Genomic DNA, 27642 nt, shown 5'->3' on the forward strand with positions numbered 1-27642 from the left:
AACATTTTTTTTAAAATTCAAAAAAATAAATTTTTCTCTAAAACATTTAATTTAATGCAATTTCTATTATTTTTTTAAAAGTGAAGTGTTTTTTTAAATTTATGTTTGTGATTTATTTGATTTTGAGTGTATTCTCATTGATAGTAACAGAGCTCCCATTACTATGAATGCAAATACTACATTGTGATTGTTGGGCCAAGCCCATGTGATCCCAGGATGCACTGGGTTGTGCATCTCGGCCTCGGAGAGCAAGTGCTCATTCTTCTGGGATCACCAGTTACTTACATTAAAAACATTTTGGTCAGAGGCATCTGTCCGCGGGAAGCCTCCAACCGCAATTTTTTGCCCCTTACCTTTGCCGACTTTGAAGTTGTCTGAGGCCCCTGTTGAAGGCAAGAGGGAGCCTGTTGAATGCGATGCTAATCGGATCCGATCATGTGATTGGGATCCCGAAGCTAACACACAAAGTCCCGCCCATTGGCCAGCTCGTTAGGGGAAACCTGATGGGAGTGATGTAGAGTCAATAGTCTGAAGGATTAGAAGTGATCATGAGTTACAGGCACTCAGATCAGCTATGTGTGATTGTGACTGAGCTTGTTGGATTATAGAGTGATCTGCAACTTAACTAATCGGTGATTTTGGACATTGACTTCCATTTGAAGGGACTTCCGGTTACTTGCCCTCAAAGCAGGAAAACCTCAGGATGGGTGATGCTCTGGCTACACTGTACTGGCTACAGGAGGAGCATGAGCAGCAATTACAGGAGCAGCATGTCCAAAAACCTGGGGGACACCTTATCCCCTCCTTGCAGCCATTGCCTAGAAGCACCAAAGTAATTACGGAAGCCGAAAGCAGTCTCGGAATTGAGTAAATGCCACTCCTTTAGGAGGAACATTCACCCTTTAAATAATGGCCTGGGAGTCCTGTTGGAAATTGCACGTCCTAGGTGGGGGGTGGGCTTGCTGCCAATTTGATTGACCAACCAGGCCGCCAATCTCCAGCCAGTCCTCGCCAGCTTTACGATGTCCTGGTGCGCTGCCTGATTTGGGGGCCCTCACGTCCCGATCCCATCCCAAGTTAAAATCGACCCCAGATTGTCTGCATCGTCTAAAATGACTTAAATTAACAGAGCCACGAGTCTGAGCAGCAATTAACCTCTGAATCTTCTTCTTTCGTACGGTAGTAGCAAATCAAATATCAGTATCTAAGCTGGAGATCCAGGCCAGAGCTCCCGGTGTAACCTCTGAATGAACTCACCGATGTTTCTTTATCAATTAGAACTTGGTGGAGTTAAAGGAACTCGTACCCACGCTTCATCACCACAGTACGACACTTGTCCCTATAATGCAGCACATTCTTCCTATGAGGAGCCTCACTGCAGATTATATATATTTTGTGATGCAGCAACACCACTAGGTAAACCTCTGTCACACTTGGAAAAAAGATTGCTGGTTTCTCCAGCTACCAATATACATAGAATGTTCTCCATTAATTGTCCTCAGCACATAACTAACAGCTTCTAATTCGCTTCAGGTCGTGCCTATTTATAACAATTAGATGTTGACTTAAAGGGAGAGGGCAGGTTATAAACAGCATCCACCCTGAACAAAAAGAAAAGAAAAAGCGCTTTGGGTGTGAAAGGCGCTATATAAATGCAAGTCTCTCTCTCAACTTAGCAGCAGAATAATACAATGTGTATCATTTGAACTAATGTTCTTGAATTCTGTGGCTGTCTTGCCAAACTTCTGTTGCAAGTTCAATGGGAGCTTCAAACGTGGTTGGGACCCAGATGCACTGGGGCCGAAATTCAGCCTCCTGAAAAGGCCTCTTAATGCCAGAAAGTGGCGGCCAAGCGGCAGAGTCCATGGGCTGCCGATTTGGAGTCGACTGGCCGCCGCTAGCGAAGTTCACCTTGCTGGATGTTCCGGCGGTTCCCATTTCTGCCCCGCTGCTGCCAACCGGTCCCAAGTGCGTAATCAAAGCGCACACCGCTGTCTAAATTCAGCTTGATAACTCTTCGCTCCGCCGCTCGGTGCCCCCAACAGCCTTTTCTGTCAGTGCACCCTGTTGTGTGTGTGTGGGACATGGCTGAGCCGCGGTCATTCAAGGGGAGGGCACACTGTCGCGGCTGCCATTTTTTTTTTTTGCCAGCCCACTTCCAGATTGGCCGGACAATTATGCCCCCGGGTTCGGCCGGGCCGCCAACAGGCAGTCCGGCACCCTCTCTTTGGGTGCCAGGTGGGTGGCCTGGCTGAAACCCTCCCTGGTGGCCGGGTGGACCTAACTAAAATCTTCGCAGAGCGCACAGCGGCCCTCCCCTTTAAGTGAAGGGGGGGTGAGACGTGGTGGCGCACAAGCCTCATGACATCATCACTGCTCTGCTGATGACTGACAGCAGCGGAGACTCTGTCCTACCTCCAGCTCCGCCTCCTTATCAATCTTCTGCTCTCCGCCCCACTTCCACCCCCATCATCAGCGACTTCCGCTCCACTTCAAAAAAAACAACAAAGAGCTGGATTTCACAAAAGAGGCCACCTCATCCGATGCGGCGGGAAAAACACTTCAGCAGCGGTACGTGCGACCTGTTTCGGGTGGACCTGAACTTTTACCCCACCAGGTTTCGGCCTTGCACTGCAGTTTTAGGGATGGCTTTGTGGTGGTGGAGTCTCTGCTCCTCTCCACAAGACCATTGACATAAGGGGGTCGGTCCAGGGGCAGGGACTGCCTGTGGCAAGCGTTCCTGCCTCTGAGCCCTCACGTTGGGACCCAACATACGATCGGCACAGGTTTCCCGGCATCAGTGGGGCTCACCTGTCAGCATCGGGTAAGGTGATCAAAGGGATTACCCAGCTTACACGTCTGGGGGCAGGGGGGGCGGAAAGGGAGGCATCTGACGACCCCCCCATGGTCAGCCAGCTACCACCTGTGCTCCTTGTGTTTTGTAACGGGGTCCGCCACAGGTGCACCCCACTCATGCAGAACCCTCTCCTGGACACCATGAATTTCATTGGTGTCAGTGAAGCAGTTCTGCAACAGATCCATGGCAAAGGAGTGGCAAGAGATTGTAGAGCGATGTGATCGGGGCCCAGGAGAGGCGGAAGAGGCATGGGCCCAGGGGCAGTACAGGCCAGCCCACGCTGCGATATGTGTGCACACTGGGTCCGTGCAGCAGAGCTGGTCTCCAGTCATCTTGGGTGATCCTTGCCACTGGACCAAGACCTAGCTCTGTCAAGCGCCATGGCCACCACATGTTAAAAAAATCCACGCACAGGCATCTTCCACCCTTCAAGATTTAGTTCGGGATCTGGAATATTAGGTCCTTCATTGAACACCTGTGAACTCATCCCTTTTTGGCGTGGAAGCAAGTCATCTTAGACTCGAGGGACTGCCTATGATGATGATGATCTGCAACAGATGCGAACCCCTATAGCATGCTGAACCCATGGCCCCATAGAATATCTATGCCAATGTTCTTGTCATTACAAAACACATGTCCACCAAATTATCCCATGGCAGATGATGTATTGGTGATGTGCACCACAGTTAGGCATCATTATTCATAGAATATAGATTTTAGGCCAATATTGGGACATCTCATCAGTCATATTGAGATTTGGTATTTTGATAATGTGCCTATCACAGTACAAAAGATTTAATATTTCCAGGATGTGAAAACAAAAGTTAACATGCTACATTTCATGAAATTAATTCAAGTCCCCTCTAATATGCAGCACTGTAAAGGAAACATTTCAGCCATCCCAATGGCAAGGAACACCTTGAGGCTCTCACTATGCAAGGTCACTGAACCAATCCCAGACCACTCTGCAAGGTCATTGAACCAATCCCAGACCATGCTGCAAGGTCACTGAACCAATCCCAGACCACTCTGCAAGATCATTGAACCAATCCCAGACCACTCTGCAAGGTCATTGAACCAATCCCAGACCACTCTGCAAGGTCACTGAACCAATCCCAGACCACTCTGCAAGGTCACTGAACCAATCCCAGACCACTCTGCAAGGTCATTGAACCAATCCCACACCACTCTGCAAGGTCATTGAACCAATCCCAGACCACTCTGCAAGGTCACTGAACCAATCGCAGACCACTCTGCAAGGTCACTGAACCAATCGCAGACCATGATTTTGCTGGACAGCACGGCGGCTAAAGAACCAAGACTGGTCTCCACGTGTTGATAATTTTAGCAAAATAGTCAGCTTGAGCACAAAATGCTCACTGTGAGAACCCAATTTTAAAGGGGATTTATCACTGATTCAGCACGGAAAGAAGTTAGAATAAAATGTTATTTTACAGCACGTATAGAAAGAAAGACGTGAATTTATATAGCACCATTCACAACCTCAAGATGTCCCGAAGCACTTTACAGCCAATGAAGTATTTTTTGAAGAGTAGTCACTGTTGTAATTTCAGAAACGTGACAGCCAATTTGCGCACAGCAAGCTCCCACAAAAGCAGTGAGATACATGACCAGTTAATCTGTTTTAGTGATACTCTTTGAGGAATAAATTCTGACTAGACTAAGGAGGACTCTCCTGGTCTTCTTCAAATATTGCCCTTGGGGTCTACCTGGGAGAGCAGACAAAGCCTCAGTTTAACATCTCATCTGAAAGATGGCACCTCCGACAGTGCAGCACTCCCTCAGCACTGTAATAAAGTGTCAGCCGAGATAGTGTGCTGAGGTGTCTGGATCATGACTTGAATCCATGACTGTCTGATTCAGAGGTGAGAGTGCTACCATTGAACCAAGGCTAACACCAATAAAATTAACTATGGACTGCTGGACAGTGCTGGAACATTTTTACACTGCTATTCCAGCACGTCTAACATCATACTGTTCCTTATCAATTGATTTTTGTTTTAAATCTATTTTCATTTAAATAGTAAGAGCTGCTGACTTCACTGGGGCTGCTGGCTTGGAGCAGATCCTGAGATTGAGGCTGGGGATAGACTTGAATTGGCAGCTACAGTGAAAGAAATCCTGCCTGGTTCAGCCACTAATATCTCCGATGAGCCAGTACCTCAAAAACAGCATCAGAACTCACCATTCAAAATAAAAATCAGTTCAAAAATTCAACAAAATGCAGCAGAAGCAAACAAAAAGCACATGTTGATAAAGGGAAACTACTTCATGCTCCGCCAGCCTTTGTTACGGATTTCTCAACACTCATCAGCTGATGCTTTGAGGAGTCCTATTAGCGGCATCCCAGTAGATGTTTGCTTTGACGGGAATGTCCCATCATAGTGTCATGGAAGGAAGCAGTTGGTTGGTGGCAGCATTCACACCTGGTGTCGCCAAGCAGAGCAGAATTTCACCGTCCTACCTCAGCAGGAAAGAAAGACTTGCATTTATATAGCGCCTTTGACGACCTCAGGACATCCTAAAGTGCTCTATAACCAATGAAGTACTTTTGAAGTGTTGTAATGTAGGAAATGCAGCAGCCAATTTGGGCACAGCAAGCTCCCACAAACACCAATGTGATCAGGACCATATTTAAGGAAGGATATACTTGCATTGGAGGCTGTTCAGAGAAGGTTCACTAGGTTGATTCCAGAGATGAGGGGGTTGACTTATGAGGAAAGGTTGATTAGGTTGGGCTGATACACATTGCAGTTCAGAAGGAACCCTAACCCTAACCCTAAATACCGAGATCTTATTGAAACTTATAAGATAATGAGGGGGCTCAACAAGGTGGATGCAGAGAGGATATTTCCACTCACAGGGGGAACTAAAGCTAGGGGACATAGTCTCAGAATAAGGGGCTGCCCATTTAAAACTGAGATGAGGAGGAATTTCTTCTCTCAGAGGGTTGCAAATCTGTGGAATTCTCTGCCCCAGACAGCTGTGGAGGCTGGGTCATTGAATATATTTAAGGTGGAGATAGACAGATTTTTGAACGATAGGGCAATAAAGGATTATGGGAAGTGGGCAAGGAAGTGGAGCTGATTCCATGATCAGATCAGCCATGGTCTAATTGAATGGCGGAGCAGGCTCGAGGGGCTAAATGGCCTACTCCTGCTCCTATTTCTTATGTTCTTATGACCAGAGAATCTGCTTTTAGTGATGTTGATTGAGGGATACTTATTGGCTAGGACACTGGGGATAACTCCCCTGCTTTTCTTCAAAATAGCACCATGGGGTCTTTTACATCCACCCGAGAGGGCAAACAGGGACCTCCGTTTAACGTCTCATCCAAAAGACAGCACCTGCAACAGTGCAGCACTTGTCAGTATTGCGACTGGAGTGTCAGCCTAGATTTATGTGCTCACATACCTGGGGTGGGACTTGAAGCCAGAATCTCCTGACTCAGAGGCAAGAGTGCTACCCACTGAGCCATAGCTAACACAGCGCTAAGCGCGCAGTGACTCTGCTTCTATTACAGACTCTGACTTTTGCCGTAACCATTCACGTTATTTTTGTATCCTCCAGCTTCAGGTGGGTATGGTGGAGGCTCATGGCATCACACTCTCCCACATCTGTGGACCAAGTACCATGTGTGGGCGTGGCTCCAGCACACGCTGGACGCCAATCAGTTGGACGCTAATTGCATTCGCTTTCATGATTTTGACGTCACCGGGGAACAGCTATGTGCCATGTCTTTCCAGGACTTCAATCAGGTGACCGGCCCTCTGGGTCCGCTTCTCTTCGCCAACCTCGAGAGCTTAAAATGGAGCAGCAAGTACCTGCAGCCAATTGAACAGCCCTTGATGACGGTGCAGAGAGGCAAGTACCTTTGTGACAGATTCCTCTAATCTTACTTACACACTCGGTGCCGGGTAACTAAAGAGTACGGCCACTGGACTGGATGGGGGTAGTTTTATTAACCTACTTAAACTTAAATGTTACTACCAGTTTCAAGTAGTAATATAAGGCAGACATAGCTTTAAGCAACACAACCTCAGTAACTGTGCCAGGACACAAAGTAGATCAGACTTCCTCCTATCAGCACTGAGATCACGAAGCATCGTGAGAATTCTGCCGACCTGGGGGCTTGGCTTTTCCTTTACTGGATTTTTCGGCATGTCTTACACAATTACCCACCCCACCTTTTTGGCCCAATACAGTATTATTCTTTCGTATGGGGATGTTTGTCTTATCTGGAACACTGTGTACTGGGACTGGAGGCATGAAGATCTCACCCACCAGGTCAATGAAACCTAACAACCAAATGGTCTGCTTGTTACAAATAGTATTCATTCAGTTAAGTTACAGAGAACAGATCTTGAGCTGATAACACATCAGATATCCCTACCTTTTTGTATAAGATACTGGGTTGGCAGCTAAAAACTGGTGGGTTTAGTCACATGCCCCACACATGAGCCTTTGCTGTCCAATTTGGTGTATTTTCCCAAAGCATGCTGGATAAAGGTACCGGATTCCTGTCTCACACTCTGTGGCCATCTTTAGTCAGCAGTTGGAGAATGATCAAAATGGATGAGGGCAGTGGGCAAGATCAGTGGAGCTGGGAATGCAGATCAATCTTACGATTCAGTTGTAACCCAGAGCGGGTTTCAGGTGGAAGGAGGGCGGGGAGAATGCGGCATGCTGATCCTGCAGCCCTTGGTACCCACCAGCTTTCAGGTAAGTGGTGGGGGTGGGGAGGTGGGGGGGGAGTGCAGTGTCGCACAGGAGTGGGGGGGGGGGGGTCTGTAGGGCCACACAGGAGTGGGGTGATGGGGGGACTGCAGGAGGGTGGGGTGAGGGTCTGCAGGGTCGCACAGGAGTGTGGTGGGGGGGTCTGTAGGGTCTCGCAGGAGTGGGGTGGGGAAGGGAGGTTCTGTTGGAGTGGCATTCCTGGCCTCACTTACCTGACTTACCTGGAGTGCATCTTTGGTCTTCCCACTAGCTGTTGGCCTGTCGGGAAAGTTGCGGAGGCTTCCCCACTCAGGCCCTGGTTAACATCTCATCGGGGTCCTATTGACATCATCAGTGGACACCTCATCCCCCACCAAAACCGGAGAGCGGCGGGCACAGAACGACAAATGGAGCAGGTGCAACTTAACAGATGGCCTGGTCCTGCTCTGCGGGAAAAGTTAAAATTCCCCAGTAGGTTTTGTTTAATATATGCTGGACAGAGTGTGGAATGATGCCACTGGTCAGACATTTTGTCATTTGGGGCAGAATTAAATATTCTCAGGTCAACCACAACATGGGTTAGATGTTTGTTCTCCCAATTCACAACGCACATAAACAACGCCCAATGACTGCCTATTATGATATGTCATTTTGTGGTCCTTTTCAGTAACCTTGTTGAATTGATGCCCATCCTTACCAATGTTTAGGGAGATTTGAGTCATTCACCTGCAGACAGGTCTAACCTGTTCAGAATCATTTTCTGGTTGTGTACAGCTATGAGAAATGGACAGGCATTTCATGGAATCGATTGCTCAGAGTATTTTATATTGAGGTACCAAGGTCCTACTTGCACTAATACAGGCTTCAGTAACCCTGCTTCAGTGTGAGATGGCTCACTTTGCATCTGTACACCAGACACAAGAACATAAGGAAAAATGAAACGAGAATTGGCCCATCAAGCCAATTCCTCCCACAAACCTTCCACAATCTGCCCCATCACTGTATCTACCCAACCCATTAAATGTCCTGAGGAAAACATAAGGACATAAGAAATTGGAGCCCCTCGAGCCTGCTCCGCCACTTGATAAGATCACAGCTGATCTGATCTTGGGCTCAGCTCCACTTCCCTGCCCGCTCCCCATAACCATTTACTTTTTTATCGTACAAAAATCTGTCTATCTCCACCTTAAATTTATTCAATAACCCAGCTTCCACAGCTTTCTAGGGCAGAGAATTCCACAGATTTACAACCCTCTGAGAAAAGAAATTCCTCCTCATCTCAGTTCTAAATGGGCAACCCCTTATTCTTAAACTATGCCTCCTAGTTCTAGATTGTCCCACGAGTGGAAACATGCTCTCTGCATCTACCTTGTCAAGCCCCCTCAGTATCTTATAAGTTTCAATAAAATCATCTCTAATTCTTCTAAATTCCAATGAGGAGAGACCTAATCTGCTCAAACTTTCTTCATAATTCAATCTCTTCATCTCAGGAATCAACCTAGTGAACCTTCTCTGAACTGCCTCCAATGCTAGTATATACTTCCTTAAATAAGGAGACCAAATACGCAGTACTCCAGATGTCGTCTCACCAATACCTATACAGTTGGAGCAGGATTTATCTGATTTTATACTCCATCCCCCTTGCAATAAAGGCCAGCATTCCATTTGCCTTCCTGATTACTTGCTGTACCTGCATACTAACTTTTTGTATTTCATGCACAAGGACCCCCAGATCCCTTTATACTGCAGCATTTTGTAATTTCTCCATTGAAGTAATTATTTGCTTTTTTATTTTTCCTGCGAAAGTGGATAACCTCACACTTTCCCACATTTTACTCCAACTGCAAAATGTTTGCCCACTCACTTAGCCTGTCTATATCCCTTTGCAGATTCTTTGTGTCTTCCTCACAACTTGCTTTCCCACCCATGTTTGTATCATCAGCAAACTTGGCTACATTACACTCGGTCCCTTCATCTAAGTCATGAGAAACATAGAAACATAGAAAATAGGTGCAGGATTAGGCCATTCGGCCCTTCTAGCCTGCACCGCCATTCAATGAATTCATGGCTGAACATGCAACTTCAGTACCCCATTCCTGCTTTCTCACCATACCCCTTGATCCCCCTAGTAGTAAGGACTTCATCTAACTCCTTTTTGAATATATTTAGTAAATTGGCCTCAACAACTTTCTGTGGTAGAGAATTCCACAGGTTCATCACTCTCTGGGTGAAGAAGTTTCTCCTCATCTCGGTCATAAATGGCTTACCCCTTATCCTTAGACTGTGACCCCTGGTTCTGGACTTCCCCAACATTGGGAACATTCTTCCTGCATCTAACCTGTCTGAACCCATCAGAATTTTAAACGTTTCTATGAGGTCCCCTCTCATTCTTCTGAACTCCAGTGAATACAAGCCCAGTTGATCCAGTCTTTCTTGATAGGTCAGTCCCGCCATCCCGGGAATCAGTCTGGTGAACCTTCGCTGCACTCCCTCAATAGCAAGAATGTCCTTCCTCAAGTTGGAGACCAAAACTGTACACAATACTCCAGGTGTGGCCTCACCAAGGCCCTGTACAACTGTAGCAACACCTCCCTGCCCCTGTACTCAAATCCCCTCACTATGAAGGCCAACATGCCATTTGCTTTCTTAACCGCCTGCTGTACCTGCATGCCAACCTTCAATGACTGATGTACCATGACACCCAGGTCTCTTTGCACCTTCCCTTTTCCTAATCTGTCACCATTCAGATAATAGTCTGTCTCTCTGTTTTTACCACCAAAGTGGATAACCTCACATTTATCCACATTATACTTCATCTGCCATGCATTTGCCCACTCACCTAACCTATCCAAGTCACTCTGCAGCCTCATAGCATCCTCCTCGCAGCTCACACTGCCACCCAACTTAGTGTCATCCGCAAATTTGGAGATACTACATTTAATTCCCTCGTCTAAATCATTAATGTACAGTGTAAACAGCTGGGGCCCCAGCACATAACCTTGCGGTACCCCACTAGTCACTGCCTGCCATTCTGAAAAGTACCCATTTACTCCTACTCTTTGCTTCCTGTCTGACAACCAGTTCTCAATCCATGTCAGCACACTACCCCCAATCCCATGTGCTTTAACTTTGCACATTAATCTCTTGCGTGGGACCTTGTCGAAAGCCTTCTGAAAGTCCAAACATACCACATCAACTGGTTCTCCCTTGTCCACTCTACTGGAAACATCCTCAAAAAATTCCAGAAGATTTGTCAAGCATGGTTTCCCTTTCAGAAATCCATGCTGACTTGGATCTATCATGTTACCTCTTTCCAAATGCGCTGCTATGACATCCTTAATAATTGATTCCATCATTTTACCCACTACTGAGGTCAGGCTGACCGGTCTATAATTCCCTGTTTTCTCTCTCCCTCCTTTTTAAAAAAGTGGGGTTACATTGGCTACCCTCCACTCCATAGGAACTGATCCAGAGTCAATGGAATGTTGGAAAATGACTGTCAATGCATCCGCTATTTCCAAGGCCACCTCCTTAAGTACTCTGGGATGCAGCCCATCAGGCCCTGGGGATTTATCGGCCTTCAATCCCATTAATTTCCCCAACACAATTTCCCGACTAATAAGGATTTCCCTCAGTTCCTCCTCCTTACTAGACCCTCTGACCCCTTTTATATCCGGAAGGTTGTTTGTGTCCTCTTTAGTGAATACCGAACCAAAGTACTTGTTCAATTGGTCTGCCATTTCTTTGTTCCCCGTTATGACTTCCCCTGATTCTGACTGCAGGGGACCTACGTTTGTCTTTACTAACCTTTTTCTCTTTACATATCTATAGAAACTTTTGCAATCCGTCTTAATGTTCTCTGCACGTTTCTTCTCGTACTCCATTTTCACTGCCCTAATCAAACCCTTTGTCCTCCTCAATATATAGATTGTAAATAGTTGAGGATCCAGCACCTATCACTGTGGCACTAGTTACTGTTTGCCAACCGGAAAATGACTTATTTATCCGTACACGCTGTTTTCTGTTAGTTAGCTAATCCTCTATCCATGCTGATATATTATTAACAACCCCGTAAGCTCTTATCTTGTGCAGTAACCTTTTATGCGGCACCTTACCGAATGTCTTCTGGAAATCCAAATACACTACATCCTCTGGTTCCCCCTTATCCACCCTGTTCGTTACATCCTCAAAGAACTCCAGCAAATTTGTCAAACATGATTTCCCTTTCATAAAACCATGCTGACTCTGCTTGACTGCATTATGCTTTTCCAAATGTCCTGCTCCTGCTTCATTAATAATGGACTGCAGTATTTCCCAACAACAGATGTTAGGCTAACTGGTCTATAGTTTCCTGCTTTCTGTCTCCCTCCTTTTTTAAGTAGGGGTGTTACATTTGCAGTTTTCCAATCCGCTGGGACCTCTCCAGAATCCAGGGAATTTTGGTAGATTGCGACCAATTCATCCACTATATCTGCAGCCACTTATTTTAAGATCCTAGGATGCAGGCCATCAGGTCCACCTTTAGTTCCATTATTTTAGAATACTTTTCCTTTAGTGATAGTGATTGTTTTAAGTCCTCCCCCCACCCCACCATCCATAGCCCCTTGATTGTCTGTTTTAGAGATGTTTTTAATGTTTTCTACCATGAAGACCGATACAAAATATGTGTTCAAAGTCTCTGCCATTTCCCCGTTCCCCATTATTAATTCCCCAGTCTCATCCTCTAAGGGACCAATGTTTATTTTAGCTACCCTCTTCCTTTTTATATACCTACAGAAGCTATTACTATCTGTTTTTTATATTTCTTGCTAATTTACTCTCATAATCCATCTTCTCTTTCTTATTTTTTTAGTCATCCTTCGCTGGTTTTTAAAAATTTCCCAATCCTCCCACTAATCTTGGCCACATTGTATGCCATTGTTTTCAATTTGATACCATCCTTTACTTCCTTAGTTAGCAACAAATGGTTCTCCCTTCTCTTAATGTCTTTCCTTCTCACTGGAATATATTTTTGTTGAGAGTTATGAAATATCACCTTAATGTGTGCCACTGCTCATCAACTGTCTTACACTTTAATCTATTTTCCCAGTCCACTTTAGCCAACTCTGTAATCGCCCTTATTTAAGCTCAGGACCCTGGTTTGAGACCCAACTTTCTCACCCTCCAACTGAATTTGAAATTCAACCATGCTATGATCACTCTTTCCTAGAAGATCCTTGACTATAAGATTATTTATTAATCCTGTATTACACAGTACCAGTTCTAAGATAGCATGCTCCCTGGTTAGTTCCACAACGTACTTTTCAAGGAAATCATCCCGGATACACTCTATGAACTCTTCCTCAAGGCTACCTTGGCCAATTTGATTTGTCCAATCAATATGAAGATTAAAATCACCCATGATTATTGCCATACCTTTCTTACAAGCCTCCATTATTTATTGATGTATATTCTGTCCAACAATGTAGCTACTGTTAGGGGGCCTATAGACTACGCCCACCAGTGACTTCTTCCCCTTATTATTTCTTATATGTATCCAAACTGATTCTACATCTTGATCTTCTGAGCCAATATCGTTTCTCGCTAATGCACTGATCTCATCCTTTATTAACAGAGCTATCCCACCTCCTTTACCTTTCTGTCTACCCTTCCGAATTGTCAAATACCCCTGAATATTGCAACCACGTCTCTCTAATGGTTAAAAGGTACTACCTGAAAGGTTCTGCAGTATCTCCTCACCTCCCCCAACCAAACCTTTCACATTCTGAAAGAAAAGAAACAAAAATAGAAGTCTTTCACATCCTCATGACATCTCACAGTGCTTCACAGCCAATGAAATACTTTTGACGTGTAGTCACTTTGTAATGTAGGAAACGTAGCAGACAATTTGCACACGGCAAGGTCCCATAAACAGAAATGTGGTAATGACCAAACAAAACTGTATTAGTGATGTTGGTTGAGGGATGAGTTTTAGCCAGAACACCAGGAGAAGTCCCCTGTTATTCTTCAACATAGTGCCGTGGAACCTTGTGCAAGAACCTGATAGGTTAACATCTCATTTGAAAGACGCACCTCTGACAATGAAGCACTCCCTCAATAGTGCTCTGGAGTCAGTCTAGATTTTTACCCAAGTTTATAAAGTGGGCCTACGAACCCACAACCTTCTGACCCCGAGGCTAGAGAGCTAGCACTGAGTAAAGTTCCCTCGTCATTCAGGATCAGCCATCATTTGTTGCTCAGCATAATGAACAATGTTTGATCATTGTCAATAAATTTATCCAATGTATTTTTAAAAAACCTTTCCAACAAAGATACATATCCATGGGTCACTGTATTGTCAATTTGAAATCTTGTTGGTTCTGCTAGGGAACGAGGAAATGCCAAGTGGAAGCTGCTTGCTCACAATAGGCAGGAGGAAATATTGGTAGGCCGGTCAGTTCTCACTTATCTCTGAGGCAAGAACCTCAAAAATAGCCCGAACTGCGCCTGAGTGACGTCTCCCTGTGGCAATTCAGAGGCAGCAGGAATGTGAATGAACTGAGCTCTTCGCCAGAATGAAATGCTTGGATGATTGTTTTTTTCACATTTTCCGTGATATAAGCAGACAAAGGACACAAAGTCAGAGCAAATATTTTCTGGTGATTTTCAATATAAAATGGTTAAAGCTTGACGTGGAGATTGTTATCCAGCTGTAAGAGAGAGATGTTCATCCAGGTTGTAGTTGAACCTGGACCCAATATTGAACCTACTTCACATGCAACATGTCTGGATAATCTATATCCAAGGACCCTATTCTTCCTGCATATTTCAAATAATCGGGTACCTATGACCTCTGGAGCGATGATTCATGCCCGAAGATGTGTACTGCCCATCACCAGCAGTGAAACTGTCAGCTTCTCTGGTGTTCACCCTGTTCTGGTACCAAGTGTGGAAAGCCTCTGCACAAGAGAATTGATCACAGCAATGACTTGGAACCTATTATTACGATCATTTTAACAAAGGACCAATTAGTGTTATGATTGAGATCATGGATTTACTTCAAGACATGACTAACGTTGTCCCAAAGCTGGGAGAAACAAGGAAATAATTTCTTTATCTTACCTTTAGGTTCCTTTATCACTGATATGCTCCTCCCAGTCAATGCCACTGTTAAATCTCAGGCAATCGGTAAGTACCTGGTCAATCGGCCATGTCATTTTGAGTTACATATTCAATTCTCGTTTATCATCCCCGCCCAAACACAACCATCTCCTCAATCCAACCATAACAATCTTCCCAATCAACAAGAATAACTTGTATTTATATAGCGCCTTTAACATAGTAAAACATTCAAAGGTGCTTCACAAGAGCGTTATAAAACAAAATTTGACACCAAGCCACATAAGTTGTTATTAGGCAGATGACCAAAAGCTTGGTCAAAGAGGGAGGTTTTAAGGAGCGCCTTGAAGGAGGAAAGGGAGATAGAGAGGCGGAGATATTCAGGGAGGGAGTTCCAGAGCTTGGGATCGAGGCAGCTGAAGGCACGGTAACCAATGGTGGAGCGATTAAAATCGGGGATGTTCAAGAGGGCAGAATGAGAGCAGCGCAGACATCTCGGAAGATTGTGGGGCTGGAGGGGATTACAGAGATAGGGAGGGGTGAGGCCATGGAGCAATTGGAAAACAAGGATGAGAATTTTAAAATTGAGGAATTGCTTAACCGGGATCCGGGAAGTACACAGCTTATGAGTAAATGGGACTTGTTGCGCATTAGGACAAAGGCAGAAGAGTTTGGGATGAGATCAAGTTTAGGGAGGGTAGAACGTAAGAAGCTAGCCATCTCCTCACCTCAAACAAAACAAACTTCCCAATCCAAACACTATAATGTCCCCAATCCAAATGCAACGATCTCACCAGTCTCCACATGTCAACATCCCCAATCCAAACACTGCACTCACCCCAATCCAAACACTGAACTCATCCCAATCCAACCACTGAACTCATCCCAATCCACAAACAAAACTCATCCCAATCCAAACACTGAAATCATCCCAATCCACAAACTGATCTCATCCCAATCCAAACACTGAACACATCCCAATCCACAAACTGAACTCATCCCAATCCAAACATTGAACTCATCCCAATCCCAACACTGAACTCATCCCAATCCACAAACTGAACTCATCCCAATCCCAACACTGAACTCATCCCAATCCACAAACTGAACTCATCCCAATCCAAACATTGAACTCATCCCAATCCCAACACTGAACTCATCCCAAACCAAATACTGAACTCATCTCAATCCACAAACTGAACTCATCCCAATCCAAACACTGAACTCATCCCAATCTACAAACTGAACTCATCCCAATCCAAACACTGAACTCATCCCAATCCCAACACAGAACTCATCCCAATCCACAAATTGAACTCATCCCAATCCAAACACTGAACTCATCCGAATCCCAACACTGAACTCATCCCAATACAAACACTGAACTCATCGCAATCCACAAACTGAACTCATCCCAATCCTAACACTAAACTCGTCCCAAACCAAACACTGAACTCATCCCAATCCACAAACTGAACTCATCCCAAACCAAACACAGAACTCATCCCAATCCACGAACTAAACTCATCCCAATCCAAACACTGAACTCATGCCACTCCAAACTCTGAATGTGGTATATTTGGACTTTCAGAAGGCTTTCGACAAGGTCCCACACAAGAGATTAATGTGCAAAGTTAAAGCACATGGGATTGGGGGTAGTGTGCTGACGTGGATTGAGAACTGGTTGTCAGACAGGAAGCAAAGAGTAGGAGTAAACGGGTACTTTTCAGAATGGCAGGCAGTGACTAGTGGAGTGCCGCAAGGTTCTGTGCTGGGGCCCCAGCTGTTTACATTGTACATTAATGATTTAGACGAGGGGATTAAATGCAGTATCTCCAAATTTGCGGATGATACTAAGTTGGGTGGCAGTGTGAGCTGCGAGGAGGATGCTATTAGGCTGCAGAGTGACTTGGATAGGTTAGGTGAGTGGGCAAATGCATGGCAGATGAAGTATAATGTGGATAAATGTGAGGTTATCCACTTTGGTGGTAAAAACAGAGAGACAGACTATTATCTGAATGGTGACAGATTAGGAAAAGGGAAGGTGCAACGAGACCTGGGTGTCATGGTACATCAGTCATTGAAGGTTGGCATGCAGGTACAGCAGGCGGTTAAGAAAGCAAATGGCATGTTGGCCTTCATAGCGAGGGGATTTGAATACAGGGGCAGGGAGGTGTTGCTACAGTTGTACAGGGCCTTGGTGAGGCCACACCTGGAGTATTGTGTACAGTTTTGGTCTCCTAACTTGAGGAAGGACATTCTTGCTATTGAGGGAGTGCAGCGAAGGTTCACCAGACTGATTCCCGGGATGGCGGGACTGACCTATCAAGAAAGATTGGATCAATTGGGCTTGTATTCACTGGAGTTCAGAAGAATGAGAGGGGACCTCATAGAAACGTTTAAAATTCTGACGGGTTTAGACAGGTTAGATGCAGAAAGAATGTTCCCAATGTTGGGGAAGTCCAGAACCAGGGGTCACAGTCTGAGGATAAGGGGTAAGCCATTTAGGACCGAGATGAGGAGAAACTTCTTCACCCAGAGAGTGGTGAACCTGTGGAATTCTCTACCACAGAAAGTAGTTGAGGCCAATTCACTAAATATATTCAAAAGGGAGTTAGATGAAGTCCTTACTACTCGGGGGATCAAGGGTTATGGTGAGAAAGCAGGAAGGGGGTACTGAAGTTTCATGTTCAGCCATGAACTCATTGAATGGCGGTGCAGGCTAGAAGGGCTGAATGGCCTGCTCCTGCACCTATTTTCTATGTTTCTATGTTTCTATGTTTCATGCCACTCCAAACTCTGAACTCATCACATTCCACAAAGAACTCATCCCAATCCAAACACTGAACTCATCCCAATCCAAACACTGAACTCATCCCAATCCACAAACTGAACTCATCCCAAGCCACAAACTGAACTTATCCCATTCCAAGCACTGAACTCATCCCAATCCACACACTGAACTTATCCCGATCCACAAACTGAACTCAGCCCTATCCAAACACTGAACTCATTCCAATCCAAACACTGAACTCATCCCAATCCACAAATTGAACTCATCTCAATCCAAACACTGAACTCATCCCAATCCAAACACTGAACTCTTCCCAATCCAAACACTGAACTCTTCCCAATTGAAACACTGAACTCATCCCAATCCAAACAGTGAACTCATCCCAATCCACCAAGTGAACTCATCCCAATCCAGCACTGAACTCATCCCAATCCACAAAGAGAACTCCTCCCAATCCAACCACTGAAGTCATCCCAATCCAAATACTGAACTCATCCCAATCCCGAGACAGAGCTCATCCCAATCCAAGCACTGAACTAATCGCACTCCAAATACAGAACTCATCACAATCCAAACACTGAACACATCCCAATCCACAAACTAAACTCATCCCAATCCAGACACTGAACTCATCCCAATCGAGACACTGAGCTCATCCGAATCCAAACACTAAACTCATCCCAATCCAAACACGGAACTCATCCCAATCCACAAACTAAACTCATCCCAATCCAAACACTGAACTCATCACAATCTACAAACTGAACTCATCCCAATCCAAACACTGAACTCATCCCAATCCCTAAACTGAAGTCATCCCAATCCCGACACTGAACTCATCCCAATCCCGACACTGCACTCATCCCAATCCAAACACTGAACTCATCCCACTCGAGACAATGAACTCATCCCACTCCAAACACAGAGCTCATCACAATCCAAACACTGAACTCATCCCAATCCAAACACTGAACTCCTCCAATCCAGACACTGAACTCATCCCACTCCAAACACAGAACTCCTCCCAATACAAACACTGAACTCATCCCAATCCACAAACTGAACTCATCCCAATCCACAAACTGAACTCATCCCAATCCAAACATTGAACTCATCCCAATCCACAAATTTAATTCATCCCAATCCAAACACTGAACTCATCCCAATCCACAAACAGAACTCATCCCAATCCAAATACTGAAATAATCCCAATCCACAAACTGAACTCATCCCAATCCAAACACAGAACACATACCAATCCACAAACTGAACTCATCCCAATCCAAACACTGAACTCATCCCAATCCATAAACTGAACTCATCTCAATCCACAAAGTGAACTCATCCCACTCCCGACACTGAACTCATCCCCATCCCGACACTGAACTCATCCCAAATAAGATACTGAACTCATCCCAATCTAAACACTGAACTCATCCCAATCCAGACACTGAACGCATCCCAATCTAAACACTGAACTCAGCCCAATCCAAACATTGAACTCAGCCCAATTCAAGCCCTGAACTCATCCCAATCCAAAAACTGAACTCATCCCAATTCAGACCCTGAACGCATCCCAATCCAAAGGCTGAACTCATCCCAATTGAAACACTGAACTCATCCGAATCCAAACACTGAACTCATCCCAATCCACAAACTGAACTCATCTCAATCCAAACACTGAACTCGTCCCAGTCCACAAACTGAACTCAATCCCAATCCACAAACTGAACTCATTCCAATCCAAAGATTGAACTCATCCCAATCCCAACACTGAACTCATCCCAATCCACAAACTGAACTCATCCCAATCCAAACACTGAACTCATCCCAATCCCAACACTGATCTCAGCCCAATCCACAAACAGAACTCATCCCAGTCCAAACACTGAACTCATCCCAATCCACAAACTGAACTCATCCCAAACCAAACACAGAACTCATCCCAATCCACAAACTCAACTCATCCCAATCCAAACACTGAACTCATGTAAATCCAAACTCGGAACTCATCCCATTCCACGAATAACTCATCCCAATCCAAACACTGAACTCATCCCAATCCACAAACTGAACTAATCCCAATCCAAACACTGAACTCATCCCAATCCAAAATCTGAACTCATCCCAATCCAAACACTGAACTCAGCCCAATCCAAACACTGAACTCATCCCAATCCAAACACTGAACTCATCCCAATCCACCAACTGAACTCATCTCAATCCAAACACTGAACTCGTCCCAGTCCACAAACTGAACTCAATCCCAATCCACAAACTGAACTCATTCCAATCCAAAGATTGAACTCATCCCAATCCCAACACTGAACTCATCCCAATCCACAAACTGAACTCATCCCAATCCAAACACTGAACTCAGCCCAATCCAGAAACTGAACTCATCCCAAACCAAACACAGAACTCATCCCAATCCACAAACTCAACTCATCCCAATCCAAACACTGAACTCATGTAAATCCAAACTCGGAACTCATCCCATTCCACAAATAACTCATCCCAATCCAAACACTGAACTCATCCCAATCCACAAACTGAACTAATCCCAATCCAAACACTGAACTCATCCCAATCCAAAATCTGAACTCATCCCAATCCAAACACTGAACTCAGCCCAATCCAAACACTGAACTCATCCCAATCCACAAACTGAACTCATCCCAATCCACAAACTGAACTCATCCCATTCCAGGCACTGAATTCATCCCAATCCAAACACTGAACTCATCCCAATCCACAAACTGAACTCATCCCAATCCACAAACTGAACTCATCGCAATCCAAACACTGAACTCATCCCAATCCAAACATTGAACTCATCCCAATCCAAACATGGAACTCATCCCAAACCACAAACTGAACTCATCCTAATCCAAACACTAAACTCATCCCAATCCAAACACTGAACTCATCCCAATCCAAACACTGAACTCATCCCAATCCACAAACTGAACTCATCCTAATCCAAACATTGAACTTATCCCAATCCACAAACTGAACTCATCCCAATCCAAACACAGAACTCATCCCAATCGAAACACAGAACTCATCCCAATCCAAACACTGAACTCATCCCAATCCAAACACCGAACTCATCCCAATTGAAAGACTGAACTCATCCCAATCCAAACACTGAACTCATCCCAATCCACAAACCGAACTGATCCCAATCCACGAACTGAACTCATCCCATTCCAGACACTGAACTCATCCCAATCCATACACCGAACTCATCACAATCCAAACACTGAACTCAACATAATCCACAAACTGAACTCATCCCATTCCAAACACTTAATACCAACACTGAACTCATCCCAATACCAACACTGAACTCATCCTAATCCAAACACTGAACTCATCCCAATCCAAACACTGAACTAATCCCAATCCAAACACTGAACTACATCCCAATCGAATCACTGAACTCATCCCAATCCAAACACTGAAATCATCCCAAATCACCAAATGAAATCTTCCCAATCCAGATACTGAACTCATCCCAATCGAATCACTAAACTCATCGCAATCCACAAATTGAACTCATCCGAATCCAAACACTGAACTCTTCCCAATCAAGATACTGAACTCATCGCAATCCAAACACTGAACTCAACATAATCCACAAACTGAACTCATCCCAATCCAAACACTGAACTCATCCCAACACAAACCCTAAACTCATAACAATACAAACACTTAACTCATCCCAATCCACAAACTGAACTCATCCCAATCCAAACACTGAACTCATCCCAATCCAAACACTGAACTCATCCCAATCCAGCATTGAACTCATCCCAATCCAACCACTGAACTCATCCCAATCCAACCACTGAACTCATCCCAATCCAAACATTGAACTCATCCCAATCCAAACACTGAACTCATCCCAATCCACAAATTGAACATATCCCAAACCAAACACTGAATTCATCCCAATCCTAACACTGAACTCATCCCAATCTACAAACTGAACTCATCCCAATCCAAACACTCAACTCATCCCAATCCACAAACTGAACTCATCCCAATCTAAACACTGAACTCATCGCAATCCCAACACTGAACTCATCCCAATCCACAAACTGAACTCATCCCAATTCAAACACTGAACTCATCCCAATCCCAACACTGAAATCATCCCAAATCACCAAATGAAATCTTCCCAATCCAGATACTGAACTCATCCCAATCGAATCACTAAACTCATCGCAATCCACAAATTGAACTCATCCGAATCCAAACACTGAACTCTTCCCAATCAAGATACTGAACTCATCGCAATCCAAACACTGAACTCAACATAATCCACAAACTGAACTCATCCCAATCCAAACACTGAACTCATCCCAACACAAACCCTAAACTCATAACAATCCAAACACTTAACTCATCCCAATCCACAAACTGAACTCATCCCAATCCAAACACTGAACTCATCCCAATCCAAACACTGAACTCATCCCAATCCAGCATTGAACTCATCCCAATCCAACCACTGAACTCATCCCAATCCAACCACTGAACTCATCCCAATCCAAACATTGAACTCATCCCAATCCAAACACTGAACTCATCCCAATCCACAAATTGAACATATCCCAAACCAAACACTGAATTCATCCCAATCCTAACACTGAACTCATCCCAATCTACAAACTGAACTCATCCCAATCCAAACACTCAACTCATCCCAATCCACAAACTGAACTCATCCCAATCTAAACACTGAACTCATCGCAATCCCAACACTGAACTCATCCCAATCCACAAACTGAACTCATCCCAATTCAAACACTGAACTCATCCCAATCCCAACAGAGAACTCATTCCAATCCAGAAACTGAACTCAGCCCAATCCAAACACTGAACTCAGCCCAATCCACAAACTGAACTCATCCCAATCCGAACACTGAATTCATCCCAATCCAAACACTGAACTCATCCCAATTGAAACACTGAACTGATCCCAATCCAAACACTGAACACATCCCAATCCACAAACTGAACTCATCCCAATCCAAATACTGAACTCATCCCAATCCAAACACAGAACTCATCCCAACCCAAACAGTGAACTCATCCCAATCCACAAACTAAACTCATCCCAATCCAAATACTGAACTCATCCCAATCCACAAACTGAACTCATCCCAATTGAAACACTGAACTCATCCCAATACCAACACTGAACTCATCCCAATCGAAACACTGAACTCATCCCAATCGAAACACTGAACTCATCCCAATCCACAAACTGAACTCATCCCAATCCAGACACTGAACTCATCCCAATCGAGGCACTGAACTCATCCGAATCCAAACACTAAACTCATCCAAATCCAAACAGGGAACTCATCCCAAACCACAAACTGAACTCATCCCAATCCAAACACTGAACTCATCCCAATCCAAACACTGCACTCATCCCAATCTACAAACTGAACTCATCCCAATCCAAACACTGAACTCATCCCAATCCCAATACTGAACTCAGCCCAATCCAGAAACTGACTCAGCCCAATCCAAACACAGAACTCATCCTAATCCACAAACTGAACTCATCCCAATCCGAACACTGAATTCATCCCAATCCAAACACTGAACTCATCCCAATTGAAACACTGAACTGATCCCAATCCAAACACTGAACACATCCCAATCCACAAACTGAACTCATCCCAATCCACAAACTAAACTCATCCCAATCCAAACACTGAACTCATCCCAATCCACAAACTGAACTCATCCCAATCGAAACACTGAACTCATCCCAATACCAACACTGAACTCATCCCAATCCAAACACTGAACTCTTCCCAATCCACAAACTGAACTCATCCCAATCCAAACACTGAACTCATCCCAATCCAAACACTGCACTCATCCCAATCTACAAACTGAACTCATCCCAATCCAAACACTGAACTCATCCCAATCCCAACATTGAACTCAGCCCAATCCAGAAACTGAACTCAGCCCAATCCAAACACTGAACTCATCCTAATCCACAAACTGAACTCATCCCAATCTGAACACTGAATTCATCCCAATCCAAACACTGAACTCATCCCAATTGAAACACTGAACTGATCCCAATCCAAACACTGAACACATCCCAATCCACAAACTGAACACATCCCAATCCACAAACTGAACTCATCCCAATCCAAATACTGAACTCATCCCAATCCAAACACAGAACTCATCCCAACCCAAACAGTGAACTCATCCCAATCCACAAACTAAACTCATCCCAATCCAAACACTGAACTCATCCCAATCCACAAACTGAACTCATCCCAATCGAAACACTGAACTCATCCCAATACCAACACTGAACTCATCCCAATCCAAACACTGAACTCATCCCAATCCACAAACCGAACTCATCCCAATCCAGACACTGAACTTATCCCAATCGAGACACTGAACTCATCCGAATCCAAACACTAAACTCATCCCAATCCAAAAAGGGAACTCATCCCAAACCACAAACTGAACTCATCCCAATCTAAACACTGAACTCATCCCAATCCAAACACTGCACTCATCCTAATCTACAAACTGAACTCATCCCAATCCAAACACTGAACTCATTCCAATCCCTAAACTGAACTCATCCCAATCCCGACACTGAACTCATCCCAATCCTGACACTGCACTCATCCCAATCGAGACACTAAAATCATCCCAATCCAAACACTGAACTCATCCCACTCGAGACAATGAACTCATCCCTCTCCAAACACTGAACTCCTCTCAATTGAAACACTGAACTCATCCCAATCCACAAACTGAACTCGTCCCAATCCACAAACTGAACTCATCCCAATCCACAAACTGAACTCATCACAAACCAAACACTGAACTCATCCCAATCCAAACATTGAACTCATCCCAAGCTCAACACTGAACTCATCCCAATCCACAAATTTAATTCATCCCAATCCAAACACTGAACTCATCCCAATCCACAAACAGAACTCATCCCAATCCAAATACTGAAATCATCCCAATCCACAAACTGAACTCATCCCAATCCAAACACTGAACTCATCCCAATCCACAAACTGAACTCATCACAATCCAAACACTGAACACATACCAATCCACAAACTGAACTCATCCCAATCCAAACACTGAACTCATCCCAATCCATAAACTGAACTCATCTCAATCCACAAAGTGAACTCATCCCACTCCCGACACTGAACTCATCCCCATCCCGACACTGAACTCATCCCAAATAAGATACTGAACTCATCCCAATCTAAACACTGAACTCATCCCAATTCAAGCCCTGAACTCATCCCAATCCAAAAACTGAACTCATCCCAATCCACAAACTGAACGCATCCAAATCCAAAGATTGAACTCATCCCAATCCCAACACTGAACTCATCCCAATCCACAAACTGAACTCATCCCAATCCAAACACTGAACTCATCCCAATCCCAACACTGAACTCAGCCCAATCCACAAACTGAACTCAGCCCAATCCAAACACTGAACTCATCCCAATCCACAAACTGATCTCATCCCAATCCGAACACTGAATTCATCCCAATCCAAACACTGAACTCATCCCAATTGAAACACTGAACTGATCCCAATCCAAACACTGAACACATCCCAATCCACAAACTGAACTCATCCCAACCCAAACAGTGAACTCATCCCAATCCACAAACTGAACTCATCCCAATCCAAACACTGAACTCATCCCACTACCAACACTGAACTCATCCCAATCCAAACACTGAACTCATCCCAATCCACAAAGTGAACTCATCTCAATCCAAGCACTGAACTCATCCCAATCCAAACACTGAACTGATCCCAATCTACAAACTGAACTCATCCCAATCCAAACACTGAACTCATCCCAATCCCGACACTGAACTCACCCCAATCCCGATACTGCACTCATCCCAATCGAAACACTAAAATCATCCCAAACCAAACACTGAACTCATCCCAATCCACAAAGTGAACTCATCTCAATCCAAGCACTGAACTCATCCCAAACCCGACACTGCACTCATCCCAATTGAAACACTAAAATCATCCCAATCCAAACACTGAACTCATCCCACTCGAGACAATGAACTCATCCCACTCCAAACACAGAGCTCATCACAATCCAAACACTGAACTCATCCCAATCCAAACACTGAACTCCTCCCAATCCAGACATTGAACTCATCCCACTCCAAACACAGAACTCATCCCAATCCAAACACTGACCTCATCCCAATACAAACACTGAACTCGTCCCAATCCACAAACTGAACTCATCCCAATCCAAACATTGAACTCATCCCAAGCCCAACACTGAACTCATCCCAATCCACAAATTTAATTCATCCCAATCCAAACACTGAACTCATCCCAATCCACAAACAGAACTCATCCCAATCCAAATACTGAACTCATCTCAATCCACAAAGTGAACTCATCCCACTCCCGACACTGAACTCATCCCCATCCCGACACTGAACTCATCCCAAATAAGATACTGAACTCATCCCAATCTAAACACTGAACTGATCCCAATCCAGACACTGAACACATCCCAATCGAAACACTGAACTCAGCCCAATCCAAACATTGAACTCATCCCAATTCAAGCCCTGAACTCATCCCAATCCAAAAACTGAACTCATCCCAATTCAGGCCCTGAACGCATCCCAATCCAAAGACCGAACTCACCCCAATTGAAACACTAAACTCATCCGAATCCCAACACTGAACTCATCCCAATCCACAAACTGAACTCATCTCAATCCAAACACTGAACTCGTCCCAGTCCACAAACTGAACTCAATCCCAATCCACAAACTGAACTCATTCCAATCCAAAGATTGAACTCATCCCAATCCCAACACTGAACTCATCCCAATCCACAAACTGAACTCATCCCAATCCAAACACTGAACTCATCCCAATCCCAACACTGATCTCATCCCAATCCACAAACAGAACTCATCCCAATCCACAAACTGAACTTATCCCAATCCACAAACTGAACTCATCCCAATCCAAACACTGAACTCATCCCAATCCAAAGATTGAACTCAGCCCAATCCCAACACTGAACTCATCCCAATCCACATACTGAACTCATCCCAATCCAAACACTGAACTCATCCCAATCCCAACACTGATCTCATCCCAATCCACAAACAGAACTCATCCCAATCCACAAACTGAACTTATCCCAATCCACAAACTGAACTCATCCTAATCCAAACACTGAACTCATTCCAACCCCAACACTGAACTCATCCCAACCCAAACAATGAACTCATCCCAATCCACAAACTAAACTCATCCCAATCCAAACACTGAACTCATCCCAATCCACAAACAGAACTCATCCCAATCCAAATACTGAAATCATCCCAATCCACAAACTGAACTCATCCCAATCCAAACTCTGAACTCATCCCAGTCCACAAACTGAACTCATCCCAATCCAAACACTGAACACATACCAATCCACAAACTGAACTCATCCCAATCCAAACACTGAACTCATCCCAATCCATAAACTGAACTCATCTCAATCCACAAAGTGAACTCATCCCACTCCCGACACTGAACTCATCCCCATCCCGACACTGAACTCATCCCAAATAAGATACTGAACTCATCCCAATCTAAACACTGAACTCATCCCAATCCAGACACTGAACGCATCCCAATCTAAACACTGAACTCAGCCCAATCCAAACATTGAACTCATCCCAATTCAAGCCCTGAACTCATCCCAATCCAAAAACTGAACTCATCCCAATTCAGGCCCTGAACGCATCCCAATCCAAACACTGAACTCTTCCCAATTGAAACACTGAACTCATCCCAATCCAAACACAGAACTCATCCCAACCCAGTGAACTCATCCCAATCCACAAATTAAACTCATCCCAATCCAAACACTGAACTCATCCCAATCCACAAACTGAACTCATCCCAATCCACAAACTGAACTCATCCCAATCCAAACACTGAACTCATCCCAATACCAACACTGAACTCATCCCAATCCATAAACTGAACTCATCTCAATCCACAAAGTGAACTCATCCCACTCCCGACACTGAACTCATCCCAAATAAGATACTGAAC

The 27642-nt window shown here is 44.5% G+C and overlaps 1 protein-coding gene across 3 annotated transcripts in view; it reads left to right on the forward strand.

Annotated features, from left to right (window-relative positions):
• The window catches only part of LOC139279963 (ETS homologous factor-like), a 225238-nt gene that overhangs the window by 20695 nt on the left and 176901 nt on the right, over positions 1-27642 (forward strand). For all 3 annotated transcript variants that reach the window (XM_070899326.1, XM_070899327.1, XM_070899328.1), the window contains exons 3-4: positions 6449-6742; positions 14702-14761. In XM_070899326.1, the coding sequence (XP_070755427.1) occupies positions 6449-6742; positions 14702-14761 (354 nt within the window). The remainder of the gene's footprint in view (positions 1-6448; positions 6743-14701; positions 14762-27642) is intronic.

Source organism: Pristiophorus japonicus, chromosome 14 (assembly GCF_044704955.1).
Source record: "Pristiophorus japonicus isolate sPriJap1 chromosome 14, sPriJap1.hap1, whole genome shotgun sequence".
NCBI classification, from domain to species: Eukaryota; Metazoa; Chordata; class Chondrichthyes; family Pristiophoridae; genus Pristiophorus; species Pristiophorus japonicus.